The sequence below is a fragment of the Triplophysa dalaica genome, chromosome 5 (assembly GCF_015846415.1).
Source record: "Triplophysa dalaica isolate WHDGS20190420 chromosome 5, ASM1584641v1, whole genome shotgun sequence".
NCBI classification, from domain to species: Eukaryota; Metazoa; Chordata; class Actinopteri; order Cypriniformes; family Nemacheilidae; genus Triplophysa; species Triplophysa dalaica.
In genome coordinates, this window is record NC_079546.1 from 11,317,902 (window position 1) to 11,333,224 (window position 15,323).

The following is a 15,323-nucleotide window of genomic DNA, read 5'->3' on the forward strand; positions in this document are numbered from 1 at the left end:
AAGCAGCTAAATGCCCTACAGTTCCCTTACAAAATATAATATATTTGGTTTAAAAGCAATCTCATTGATGAGCACTGAGTGAACTCGCTGAGAGTCATTGAACTTCGAATTAAGAAGAACAAGTCAATGAAATTCCAAGATTAAGATAGCAGTCAATGTTCATTCGCAGTATCCACAAAAAATTTGATTCAGCAGATTTTAACATTCAAGTTTGATCAGATGTGTTGAGCCATCTCTGAACTCTACTAGTAGGGAACATCAACGTCTTAACCTTAACAGCAAAACGCATGGGTACGTATATTTGTAGCAATAGGCAACAATACATTGTTTGGGGTCAAAATGGTACATTTCTCTTCTACTTCAAAAATCATTAGGTTCCATGAAGATATTTTGTAAATTTCCTACCGTAAATATATCAAAACTTTATTTTTGTGAGTGGATGCAGCAAAATCACAAACAGAAATGGCAGAGAACAAGCCTACACACTACACTTCCTGCTGTCCGCTCATGGGAATCTTTTCTATGTAAAGCTTAGAATTTCAGCTTTCTGTTAATCTACTCTCCCCAACGGTACAAATGGTACAGCGGTAAGCCAATAAATAGCATTAAAACAAACCAATTTCTTCTTAGCCTGCTGCAGCGCCTCTGATAGACAACTTTAAAGGCGATTTTCTCAATAGTTTTATTTTGGCAACTTCTGATTCTAGATGTTTGAATAGTTGCATCACTGCCAAATATTGTCCTATCCTAACAAACCATACATCAATGGGAAGCTTATTTATGCTGCTTTCATATGATGTATACATCTCAATTTTGAAAAATGTACCTTTATGACTGGTTTTGTGGTCCAGGGTGACATTTAATATTTCTATTGTGTAGATGTTAATACGTGACACAACAAAATCTGAATGTGTATCTTACCTCAGAGAATGTGTTCCACAAGTCATCTCTCGCTGCGTTCCCGTACATGTACGTCATCAAGTAATCCTGCCAACAAACGAGTCAACAAAAGACTAAATTGAATTCAGTTTGCGCCGTTTTCCTTTTAACCACCCGGAAAAAACAGAGTGGATTTACAAACTGCTCAGGAATTGTGGATGGTGTCAAAAACATTCAAACAATAACACTGCTAATCCTCCAGACTCAAAATCTAATATATGCAAATGAGTAGCAGCCGTTTGGGTGCGATTGGCTGTCAGTTCAAGACATGATTATAAGGAGGCCAGTTTGAGGCTAATTATGTTGTTGAATCAGCATGCTACAGGATTGGTAAGATATTGTACAATAAAACATCTACAGGATTTTACTATGCTACGTTTGTATGTACCATGGTATTTATATACTGTTCCTAGGTACTTGCTAGTCCCACATACCAATTATTACCATGATACATGTCAAAAACTATTGTACATGCACAGAAACCTGTGGTACTTATTTAAAACAACCATGGCATTAACATGGCATCACGTCCAAAAAGCACAATTTGGTTAATAACGAGAAATGTGTGTCATTTGTAATATCGGGTGCTACTGAAGCTACATCCCCCACAGGGGTTTAATTCATTTATTAAAGACTTACTCAAAAATCACTTTGTTTACAAACTGTTTATTTTTGGCTCTTAGAACAACAATGTTTCTTCATCACTTTGAGTCACTTTCGATCAAATAAACTGCAGAACTGCTACTAAACACTCTATACAATAGTCTTTAGTGTCTCTATTTTGAGGGCCAACATGAAGAAAGAGACTGATCTTTGAGTGCACATTTTATCATTCATCTGATAAGAACACCGGAAGGCAACATCTTTTTCTGCAATATGAGATTCCTCGATTGCTCTCGAGTGACCGTGATAGATAAACCCCTCCTCTGTAATCGGAAGCAGTAGACCATCCAGGTATTTCTTGCCTACTGTTTTTTACATACTGAGGTTTCGGACATACTATTTATAACTTGAGTATGGATTTTAAGCGATTTTGGACGCAGGGAAACTACAGAGCGACTGCAAAATTATACATTGATTTTTGTATGTTTTCGCTTATTTATGTAAAAAGAAAGAAATGGGATAACAGAAAATTGCGGGGAAAAGTGTGATAGTAAAAATATGATAACCCTCAAGTTACCATAAAACATTTGCCATTGAAAATAAAGTATTTTACAAATTTGAGCTTTAAAAAATCTTTGATTGACTATTTGAGATCTTCTGGACAGTAGAGAAACACAACTTACTACAATAAAAAAGTAAAAAAGACAAAAAGATTAAGATGTTAAGTAGTGTCTTTGCATAACTTAAAGAAACATTCTAGCATTATGAATGAGTTAATGAGTTAATATCAAACTGAAATGTTGATCAAAAACAAATCCAAAAGTTTGCAAGTTTTTAATAAAACACTAAAAAACAAATACATTTAATAGCTCAATACTGAGTAAGGACTATAAAATCAGATGTATCTGAAACTGAATGTATTGTAGCTCTTCAATTGTTTGCGATGGCTGCTCAACACACTGTGACAAAACCAAACTTTGTACATCAACTCTTCTAAACATGAAGGTTAAATTCATATTCTCATCGTGAAGCAATTCCCTAGAGCCACAAGATGCCAATGGATCTAGAATGCTTGGGTACGACATTTAATTAGATAGAGATACGAACAAAAATGAATCATATATAACAACCACATTTGTAATCAGCCCATGAATGCTGGTTATCCAATTTGCTTACAAAAGAGAACCAAAAGATTGATCCCCTTTGATATGCGAGTCCCCTGGAGCTAAAACACGAGTTCTCCACAAACATCTTTATCACAGAAGCCAAAGCAGATCATAAATAATTCATTATTCATTATCCCAAATGGGGTTCCTTCAAAAGCGACATAAGGAGAAATATGTGGACAATTTCCCTGCATATAAAATCTAATTTTCAGCAATAGAGGTGGATTATTCGGCGAAGCGTTGATCTATTCCTCCCATCAATCAGAAAGAGACAGACAGGCTTTCCGTAAAAATGAGCGAAGTAGGTAGAAGTGAGAGAGAAGCAGTTAAACACAGTAAAGTTGAGAACGAAAAAGCAAGTGAGGCCACTGAAAGACAAACAAATTGATCACATACACCCTTGCGAAATTGAATGTAGGTGTATTTAATAATTTCATCGGTGTTCAGAATAAGTTCCTGACCATTTACACTGCTGCGATCTCACATGGTGTCAGGAACATGTTAAGCACTGCCGCACAGGACTATGGACCATTGAATCCATGGAAGAAGCATCCCACAGCTCACATACAGACGATGAAATAAAGTCTGATGCGCTGATGTTTATTACTCCAGGGAAATAACACACTTGGGCTCTTCCCAGAGGGCTATTTACAGGTCATAATAAATATTTTCCACATTTTGAGATGATGAAAGTGGGGTCTATAAGCAGACAATGGCTGCAATGAGACGCCAACAGTTTTACCGAACAACTGCAGGTTCACAGCTGTGTGATCTTTTCAACTCATTCTGACTTCATTTATGACTCCCACTATTTTGTAATAAAAACTGTCCATCTGCCTGTCTTCACCAGCCCATCCGGTATGTGCCAATAAAAGCCCTTGCTGATGCCCTCAAACACACACACACAGAGAGAGAGAGAGAGAGAGAGAGAGACAGAAAGGGATAGAGAGAGAGATGGTTAATGGTAGTCTGGGTGTCGACTACAGCGTGACTGCAGGTTAAGCATTCTGAACACAGAGCTGTCTGTCTTTTAGCTTTAATTATGCAGAGACGAAGTGAACCTGAACAAAGAAGAACGAAGTGAACCTGAACAGAGAAAGACCAACAGAAAATGAGAGAGGACAACTGGACCTCTGGCTGAAGTATAGTGTTTTTCTCCTTTTCTGAAAGTTCTGATCAGCTATTCCGAGTAAATAATGGCAAATGTTTTTGTTTATATAACATAACAAAGATTTGAGAGTCAAATTTTCTTTCGGACTTATTTGTATATTGCAGCAGATTCTGATATGACGAATATCTCTGAAATATTGACTGTGCCGCTTTCAACTCAAATGTGATGGCACATCATACAGTTAAAAGCTGTTACGGCTCTGAAGTTGAGCATCTCATGCATATCATTTAAACACTCAAAACCAGAACAATGTGAAAGTGCTTGTGAGATAATCATGATTTAAGTGGTGGGATTTAATTGTAACACATTTATCTGTCCTGACAACTTCAATTACAGGATTAAACCGAAACACAGCTCTTGAAAAAACCTTCAAGCAAGAATCCAAATTAAAAAGCATTGAACGTATTAAAGGTGTAATTACGAAGCAAAATGTATAATTCATACACAGAGCTCTATAAGCATATTTATAAGATAGGAAATTAAAATGTCTATATTGTAAAATAATCTGCGAGACCATGAATAGAAATGATGGAAGAATGAAAACTGAAAGGCCAAGAGAAAGAGAACAACTACTGACTTACATTGAGTCCTCTCTGGAATGCCGGCTGTCCCATGACATGAGCCAGCATGCGGATCAGAGCGGCTCCCTGAAAACACACAATAAACACACATTGAAAAAAAGATTAAAAAAGACAAATAAACTGTTTAAAAGTAATTTTCAGTAATTATTCATATTTAGTCAGATACAAAAATAAGTTTAACATGTTCAAAAAATGTTATACTCCTTTAAGTTGACATGACTACTGACAGAGAAAATGAACATATCTGTAAGGTAAAAAAAAACATGTATATCTAAACTAGGATTCTATAATATATTCAGTGCTTTTTGTGTGTAATGTTTTATTTAAATTAAACAGATCGTATAAATGTATAAACAACTTAAATAGAGAATCAGGATTTTTCTTTACTGCTATAAATGGCTATCGGATATTTGAGATACATTTAGGTAATTAAATAATAAGTCTAAGATGAAATGCTTACTGAGCCACTAGAGTCCCCTGAGCACAAAAACACACAATCTCTCAGTGGAACATTTTCTTTCTGTACTAAAAAAAACAAGCTTTTAATTAAACTATATTTCTTGTGTATCAGAAGAGGACGATACCAGTGTAACACTACTTCATTCAGAATTCGCAGAGATAAACTGAAAACAACTTAAGACCTGAAAGAAGAACGCTTAACAAATCCAAGCCTTTAATAAAGATAAAGCTTATCCAGTAAAACACACACAAACACTGATTTCTACAGAGGACAGTGGAAAGTAATTGTTTTCTGTTTTACTAGCTGGCCACGATAACCACCAAATCAAGAAGTGAGATACAGAACAACCTTTGATAGCGTAGTTTCCTTAAGACGATGTTTGAAACAAACCCTAAACCTGAGCATTAAACTTTAAACACGTTGTTAGTGTTACAGACATTAATGATACCTTAAATCCTGAAGCTTGTTAAAGAGAGACGTGTTACTACTGTTCCACGTGATATGACTTTTCCTTTAACCATGGATGATGAAACTGAGGTAAATTTAAGATTTACACAGAATGAGGGAGACCAGATAGATCAAAAGTGGTGTCAGAAATTCAAATTTTCTTCTGAAACACAGTTTATTTTAATTTTTGATTATTTATTTGAAACCAAAAGCTTCACCACAAAAGCTTTGCTTTTAAACATAATAAAACAGACAACTAAAACTTGCCTTCTTATACGCAATCCAGTCAAACACCCTGTCAATGTCTGTTGCTTCATACACTTCTTGAGAGATTGGATGAGAATTAGCCAAACCGTCCAATAACATCACCTCATGTAGAACATCAGTCAGAAATCTCTGTTTCTCCTGTAAATAAGAGTGAGAAATGGAGTTACATTTGGTCCAATTTATTATTTTTTCCACATTATTAAAACATGAACCACAACAGCTTTGTATCATAAATCAATCTATAAAATACCACAAACTCTCATATAATCCAGAAAACGTGCTTCGTCAGTCATATTGTTTTCATACGACTAATCTAAAAGTGTCAGTCTGCCAGTTACTGTAAATGAGAATGAATTAAATATGAATTATAAATGAAAGCATTAAACTGCAGGTTCATATTCAGAACATCTTCATAATGGGCCCACCACCAAAATCTGTGTTGATTTATCACATTCGCAATAAGAGTTTAAATAAAAACTACATTAATATTTTATTATTCTACTCATTGTTCAAATATTATTTATAAACTGTGGTTCAGTAAGAGAAAGCTAGCAAACTTTGAGGTATAGCTTTGATTCTTGAAATTCTTTATTACACCTTTAAACGCAGAGCCATTATGAATAATTCACACTCATTAAAGCTTTGGCAGCTAGATTAAAAATCCTACTTAAAACATTAATCCAAGAGAGCATGACAGCATAGTGAAAATAATCCAGAAACAAATGTTAATCAGTTACTAGTCACTATAAGAAATCCTCTACACCCATAGTGAGCAAATCTTAACATGCAGACTAACCAAAATGAAAACCTTTAAGCACAGTTCAAATTAGTACATTTTACTGAGAGCATATGCATGAACCAGATTTATCACCTCATAAGGGGCGATTCACATTTCGCTCCTAAAACTGCTTTCTCTAATCTATTGACCCGTGGTGCGCGCGCGGCAAATCTCCCTATTTGCTGCAGCGGTCTACATTTAAAATAAGGAACTTGCACCCCCAAAAAACGTGAAATGTCGGTACAATTGACCCTTTTGAAAGCAGTTCGATTGACAGTCGATCTGACCAATCTTAACGCCGATATTATGAGCCCCGTGAGAGACCGCCATTTTGTCCCACAAACAGACCGGTTTGGTGATTAATATGAAAATAAATCTTTTAATTTTTGTAATAGTACACAGAGAGACATACACTTAGCTTTAATGGACGTTCACACTTTAACTAAATAATTGATAACCAAGTTATAACTTTAAAAAATCATTCTAAATGAAAGAAAATAGCGGAGTTCACATCACAACTATACCAATAACGTTACATATACGAAACAATATAGTTGGAATCATTAACGAATTACAGACGGAAGCGTTCGGGAAATTGTGTTTTAAGGCTGATATAATACTTATTGACATATTAGTTACATATTACATAAGAGCAAACTGGCAAGATATGCTTTGCGTCCCTGTGATTTAATGTGCGCACCTTCAGCTTTCACAGAGCAGGATTTGCAGCGACAATTTAAAGGAGAAGATTTCAGCAATTAAGTCGCAAAGCAATACCAGTACTGTGTTTGTTGTATTTACCAAATAAAGATTAAGAAACTGATGTACTTTTCTGAACTAATATTTGAAGCTTACTTTCGTTTTCACAAAGAAGCATCACGTCCGACCAAAACCCTGCCCTAAGTTACTCTCTCTCTAAAAATATGATTACAACAAATTTCAGGGTAAATATAAACACTTTAATAGCCACATTTAGGTTAGCAATGCATCCCTCTATATGACAGTTATAATTAACGTGACGTTATCGTCTGCTGGTGTGGACGCAAATATAGGTATAATTACTGTTACAGTTATCTCAAATCCTTAATGTATTTCTCGAATGCATATTGCTGACCATTTTGTCTGAAATACAATGCATGTCATCAGACATAGGAACAGGAACGGAGGGGGGCTGGGTTTTGCGAAGGGTCAGTTGTACTTTAAAAGTAAATCTTGTCCCCTTGTATTGTAATCAAACCAACATCATTTTGCCAAGCCTCTCCATCTTATTCTGATGTTCTGCTGAGGCAGGTTAATGAAATTACATGAGGCAGAAAATAGACTCGCATAAAAGTTGAGCAGACAAATACAAATCGATTCAGGGATTGTAACTCTTAGTTCCATATTCAATTTGATCTGTGGTTGTTGGGTGACTTTTTGCCTTATTCGTAAAAAAAATCGTAAAAAAAATCTTGGATGCCTTCGAAACAAATGAGCTCTTTCTCGACTTCCATCCACTTTCATATCACCAAAGGCAGCTGCTAATGAAGGGTGAAATTCCTTACAATGGTATTACGTCTATGGTCAATAACTTCAAGATACATTACATAAAAATGAACGTGCGTTGGTTAATGGCCTGTTGCAATAATTTCTCCTTCATATTTATCTTCAGACTGAAGACAGCAACATTTTTAAAATCATTAAATCAGTGGGAGTGAGAGAGAGAGAGAACTACAATACAGCTGGCCTGATTTTACAACTGTCTAGTTCCGTTCAGGCGTCTTGGAGCTCATGTGTAACCAATTTGCCTGTCAGTCTCCATAGTAACCAGGTTTGAGGTTGACAGGAGGAATTTGAGAAAGAGGAAAAAAAACATAAGTTCAGATGTAATGAGCAGCTCAAGGACCTGTAACCCATTTCAATGACCTCTTAGACAGCTTTCCAAATCATATCCCAGTCCAAGTTTAGACTCTTGAAGTGTGAAATATTCATACTGTGGTGATAAAACGGTTATAGATGCTCTATCTGAAGTGTTTCTTCTAAGGCCATGTGATGACAGATCCAATCCCTCTTTGATTTGACCTCTCATAAGTAGACGTGGTTCTCTGCTTTACTGCTGCCCGTGACCAAGATGGCTTGCAGAGGGAGGTATGATTAGCCTGAACCAGCTAATACGAAATATCACATCATGTGGACTACATTTCTCATCTGATATGCTTGATGTAAAGTAGGGATTTCTACCACTTATCGTCTTATAAACAAAACATAGAAAGAATGTTTAAAAATTTAAAAAGGCAGCTTCCACAAAATATCTTCTCATGTGTTCACTGTCGGTTGCTCACATCTTTCTTTGTATTCAACTGAACAAAGTAATGTGTGCAGGTTTGGAACTTGAGGGTTATTCATAACAAAAATAAATATCCTTTCCATTTAAAACAGCTTAGATAAGTCAAGCTGACTAAGCAAGGCTGGTTTGTGTTTAGGTGGAAAGCTAAATGTCAAACGTGACTAGCTAAAACCAGCTCTAAACCTCTCTAAACCCTATTATAATGCATATTGGCATTCAAAAAGCTCTCCTGGATTTGTTTTTCAGTATATTTGGGTGTATTATGATCTTATAATACAGGAAAATCACAAAATGATTGTGTTGGCAGCTTAGGGAGCACCTGGACCAGTTAATGACCTCATAATTCTTTCTACTATAAAACTATGCAGAGCAATCATTGAACTTATTGACTCCTGCAATATGGCGGGTCACCGTGATGGAGGGCATGCATGCAAAAATAACCGAAATGAGGTAATAAATGAAATGAAGTGAATACTTACTCCTTAAAATGTATGACTTTATTTAACAAATGTATACAACGCAAACATTCATGTATGTAGTTTTTATATTGTGTGCTTTAGGTTATGTGTCTCTTTGTCGGCCCTAAGTGGTTTTAAACGGCAACAATGCAAAGTTCAAAATCAGTCATTTATATTTAGACTGTGTCACACAGGTGCTAATACGCTGTCAGTATTTATTATGTGGTTCATTAAATCATTTCTGCATTTAATTTTCAGACCATAATTTTGTGCTTCACACGGGTGAGATCAAATTTACCGAATCAAATTTTGTCACTCATGCAAGGCAGAATCAAATTTAGTCAATCAAATTATGTGACTCACACAGGTAAGAATCAAATTTCGTGAATCAAATTTGTTATTGCCACCAGTACAGAAAGCTTTGCTCTATCTGCAACACTGCAATATTACGTAGCCCTCCCCTAATCTGACAACTGAGGACAATAAACAGAAACATACCTTTAAAAAAAAAATACAATAAACTATGATGGCATAAATATGAAGCGGAAAGTATCCGTCAAACATCATCTCAACCTGCAACTATGGCAATACTATCAATGAGGACAGTCAGAATAATTTGAGCTCACACAACTGAGGTCTTGTTCTTGAAAACATTAAAATCACATTTATAGAAGTCTGACATTTACAGGTTGTGTGTGTGCGTAGTATGCATATCGTACAGATAAGCAGTTAAAAAAAGAAGTAGAAAAAAGAAAGAAATCTTACCATGTTCCACTTTGGAAAGAGGAAGTCAGTCCCAATGTACTCAAAGAAATGAGCAAATCCCTCCTTTAGCCAAACGTCCTCCCACCAAACTGGTGTGACCAGATCTCCAAACCACTAGACAAGAGAGAAAATGAACAAACAATCTCCAAGAGTGACCTTTATAGAGATCTAATGATACAATATAAATGACTGTGTGTGAAACAGGACTTCAGGTTGGAAATGATGCAACATTGAACAGCATCTTACATCTCTGAGAGACTCAACACTACAGTCTTTAGAGATGTTTGAAGGCTCTCAAACAGTGTAAAGGAATATTAATCTGTGATTCAGACACACAACAGTTCACAGAGAAAACCTAGACTAGTGACACATAAAGGCTTTGGGGTGGCCAAATGACTATTCGATGAGTATGACGATGACCCAGTACAACACCGAGCTACTGAGGACATAAAACCAATTGTTGTTCTTGTATGATGCAGTTTAACAAAAATAATGAAGAGCAGGGACAGCAAGATCCTGAACAGTGTAACAGTGAAACAGAGGGATTGTTAAACCCAACTGCTTCAGTGTTTCCGATAGGATTATGTCAAACTGTGGCGCCGGATGACGTCACGCGCTAATTAACAAATTTGTGACGTCATGACGTAGTTTCAATACTGCGTTCAAGACACATCGGATTTTCCCACCTCAAACACGGATGTAATGTCTGAATTTACAAACATTAAAAGTATGTAGTAACATTAATGTTACTAATGATTTAGTATCTTATGACTATTTCCTTTTTATACCCCATTTTAACTTTGATTAGTTAAGTGATTCAAGGATAGACATGAAACAGCTCATTAAATTCATTCAAACACAATATAGAACTACAAAAAGTATTCTTATTAAATGATTAACGTGTTACAAATGTGAGAAGGATACATTAAAAGGAACCTTGGGTATAGAGAGATATGTATGGCCTAATATACTAACAATGGCATTGACGTTATAAATGTGAAATAAAAAAACAGTGCGTCACACTATTCATGAACTTTGAAAATATATTTTAGTTTAAGGCCGCTATTTTTTCTGCGTCAAAATCCGTGACGTCAAATAGTTGCAACTTAACCTATTCTCTTAACGCACACATGTTTTCCATACATAAGTAAAACATGAGACGTCAAACATAAGAAAAGATATAGAAATACACAGGGACAGTAGGTGGTGGCGGTATGTCCTCTTGACACAAGCCAGCCAGCATGCCTGCCATAAAAGAAGAATGCCTTCAGTAAGCATCTGTTCAAGGTAAACATGGATTAAATCATAGCTTTAAACTACAGTCTTTAAAACAATTAAGACTATTTAAGACATCATCGTATACCATTATAGTTTACTCATTATGAGAAAATACTGATGAACACAATAATAAAATGCTTGTAGTTTGATTTTTCTTTCTGTATTAGAGTACACGTGAATAAATAATAAATCAACATAAAAATGTCAAAATCTGGATAAAACACATTTTATAATGGCTAAAATAATTGTATGTATACAATTTGCAGTGATTTCGGTTATTAATATGTATGTTTGTATTGTTTCTGACCAACAATATAAAAATGTATGAATATAGCACCTAACAAAACACCAAATAGCTTCTTTCTTTCTTTCTTTCTTTCTTTCTTTATTATTATATATATATATATATATATATATATATATATATATATATATATATATATTATCCTACACCACCTTATATTCACTGAAGAACTGATTAGTCTGTCTGTGTGCAGTTTGGACCTCCTTAGTTCCAAACTGAGTATTGTATTACGTTTTTTCTTAAAGAAATGAAAATATTTAGTTGTGTAAAGCTATTACAACGTATTAAGCCATACATCTCTCTATACCCTGAGTTCCCTTTAAAGCATGCATGTAAAAGTAAGACTTTAATGTCAATTCCGCTATTGTACATACTTTTTTAAAGAGAAAAGTAATTAAGTTACATAAAAAAATTACTTCGTAAATAGTTACACCCAACACTATTCCTGAGTCACCAGAGCCTCGCTTTCGAGATGAAAGCGGCATGAAATCAGTCTACTGAAAGATGAATAAATCTATAAACGTAAACAATGCCACAACACCCCTCTTCCAACATCTATCGAGTCTTCATCCTTGACAATATTTAGTCGTCTTGAGCATACTACTTTAAAACCCCTGTCTTCTGAATGACACAACATTAATTTATGTGTCAGAACACCGAGCGAGTGTGAAATCCCTAATGTCATATGTTTACAGAAGACGTCATTTATAAATGAGCAGGGAACACGAGAGCAGCCGTAACAGGCATGAATCATTTAGACTCGACTCCTCACAGGAGCTCCACAGACTTTACACAGCCATACTTAATGTGTATGTTTTTAATGCGACGGCTTTGAGATATGTGTGATAGATCAGAAGTGACGCTTCATTCCCTAAGGTCTAAGAAAGTCTCTCAAAACAATTTGTGAGAGAATAACACCCAACATCAGCTCTATTAGTCTATAATAGGCTGACGTTATTGACTGAGTAAATGCATATGGAGGGTTGGGCAAGTCTCTGCAGCTGCCGCCTGATCATTTAATTCAGAAATGAGAAGAGAAAATAATGATTGAGTGAGTGTGACATTAACCGCATTACTTACTGGGAGGAAATTTAGCTACTATCTACAGTAATATGATATCAACATTTACAGTCATTGATGTCGGTAATGCATGGAACAGCTTTACACATTTTCAGTTTTCAGACTGAGAGTCAATGCTTAATATTATTCCAACCTCCACCATTATTCTTGGTCATAACACAGCGGTTTCATGAAAACATTGATATGCAGCTATAAACTGCCCTCATTAATATAAACTCCAAAAATATGAAATGCACCCTGCATTGCGGTTTCTCAACAGCCTGTCTGGGTGTTTTATTGTATAATGCTGATGGTAGCTCATACAGCGCTTTATCATCTGCTGAAATCATAAGAATAAGAGAGATGGTCAATTAATTCCTTTCTTTCCTTTTGTCAAAGCAGATACAACATACAAAAAACAAACGAATAGAAGAGCAAAAGAACCATGGCAGCAGGCTGCTTATCTGTTTCACTCACTGAGCTCTGTATCGAAGCTACAATAGCACCTAATAACACAATGCAAAGGTGCAATTCAGCAACACAAGAGGAGATGAATCCGGAACAATACTGCTGAATGCACAGCATCTCCAACACAAGCATACATAATCAACCATAACAATGGCCACAAAAATCCAAGCTTCTCAGCCAAATAAGGGTTGCAGACAAAAGCTAAAAATAAAAATGGAATAATGTATTCATTGTTTTCTTAACAACCCATGCTGATGATGCATGTGTGGGCTTAAAGCTTGTTCTTGAGTATTTGCTGACCACCATTCATAGCTAAAAAAAACCAACAAGATTGGTTGATCTGTATCTAACAGTGCTGCTAAAAGGCCTGGTACCTAATAAATAAAGCACTAAAGTTATCCGATTTTTTTAAGTACCAGTTCCACCGAGCAGCAAATCAGCCAGGAGCAGATGTGCTTGCTGACAGTAAGTCCATCAGGAACGTTTTATACACGTACACATGACAATGTTGTCGAAATGATCGGCGTTCACAAGGATCCGCAAAAACAAGTTAATACTGTATTACGCATGCCAGGCCAGTAGTTGCCTGTGATCTTTTAACCCTTAGATAAAAATTATAACGTTTAAAACAAAAACATGGTTTAAATACAGTCAAAACACAACAAAAACATGGTTACTGAGGTAAAATCATGGTTACCACAAAATAACCATTGTTTTCCAAACCATAAACCATAGTTAATTTAGTAAAACCATGGTTTTGCCAATATTAATCAATCCACCAAAATGAGTGAATCACATTTCGCCTACACGCATATGCACACCCCGGTTTAACTCTTTGTTGCCGTATGCGTGTTCAAAATTTGGTTTACCTAAAAAATGGTCGTAGTGAATCTACTTTTGCTGGATAAAACTGAATTAGTTTTTTTGTTTAATTTGTTGCGATGCACAAACACAGTCCTGTAGAGCGCAAATATTGTTTTGGCAAAACTCACGCTTGCCTATGGATGGAACCCATAGTATGCATGCACATGACATCAATGTTCTCAAAGATTTCTGAGTTTACACAAAAAATGAAAGCTGTGTTCTATTTTTAAAAAAGGCCACTTTTAGAGCCCATTATCAAAAGTTCGCTTAGTTTCACTCCCCCAATGTCATGTTAACAGCTTCTAACAATTCATCAATTTAACTTATCTTTACATTCATTATCATTATCTGAGTCCTTTTGTTTTGTTCTCTGGAATCACATGATAAAAAAGCAAACTAACAGTTTTAGATTGATAAATATCCCTGGATTATGAATCTACTGCTAGAGCTCAACCTACATATAAAGTGAAAAAAATGTTAAGAAAGGCTGAACCGATATATACAGTACATTTTGTAGTTCATCTTGTAGTATATAAAAGAGAATTTGCGAGTTTCATATAAAAAGACTTCAAAATAATAGCAAAAGATGTCAGACAGCGATTGATCTAATGACATGACCGACTAAATCAGCTTTTTACATCACAGATAATGTTATTGAGACCTTCCACAGCAGATTTGATTATACTGAGTATCATTAAGTGTGTGTTTTACCTGATGGCAGATCTCGTGCACCACCACCATGGTGAGCTCCATCTGATAGGAGAAGGAAGAGACGTCAGGATCCAACAAGATCTTCTGCTCCACAAACACACTCAGACCCCAGTTCTCCATGGCTGCATACGGATGCTTGGGAACTGCCAGCAGATCTGTACACAGAGAGGAAGGTCAGAGGTCAATGATTAGGAACCAGGATCGTACAAATTCCAAACTGGTTTATTTGGTTCATTCTACAAATTTCAGAAGTGAGAAAATAAACCACACCTATAAAAAACTCAACTCAAGTGATCACATTTCAAGCCGAAGATAGCTGAATGCTATAAAAGGAAATGCATTACGAAGGTGTAGAAGCAAATCAACAGCTCTTAACGCCCCCATCTTCACCAGGCCAGGAAGGATTCATATGGCAATGAGAACCAAAAAGCAAAAGAGGAACTGTTTAAAGCTGTAACATGCTTATCAGAGACAAGATGTGTAACAAATTCACAAGTTTTTCTCAGATAAACTGAAATCAGCTGTGGAGTTTTTGAAGGAAAGATAACCCTGGCAATTGATAGGGCTTGTTAGTATAAGTCAGCTTTGAAAGTGAAAAGACATCAAGTACTTCAATTGATTATGAGTCCCCGATAGGGTTGTTTGTTGACACACACATACAAAAGAAGGTTTGCTTGC

General features: G+C 35.8%; 1 protein-coding gene across 3 annotated transcripts in view; it reads right to left on the bottom strand.

Moving 5' to 3' along the window:
- The window catches only part of LOC130420645 (thyrotropin-releasing hormone-degrading ectoenzyme-like), a 241,625-nt gene that overhangs the window by 25,487 nt on the left and 200,815 nt on the right, over positions 1–15,323 (bottom strand). For all 3 annotated transcript variants that reach the window (XM_056748097.1, XM_056748095.1, XM_056748096.1), the window contains 5 exons: positions 14,646–14,800; positions 9,962–10,075; positions 5,635–5,772; positions 4,461–4,526; positions 922–987 (listed from right to left, as the gene is read on the bottom strand). In XM_056748097.1, coding sequence (XP_056604075.1) covers positions 922–987; positions 4,461–4,526; positions 5,635–5,772; positions 9,962–10,075; positions 14,646–14,800 — 539 coding nt within the window. The remainder of the gene's footprint in view (positions 1–921; positions 988–4,460; positions 4,527–5,634; positions 5,773–9,961; positions 10,076–14,645; positions 14,801–15,323) is intronic.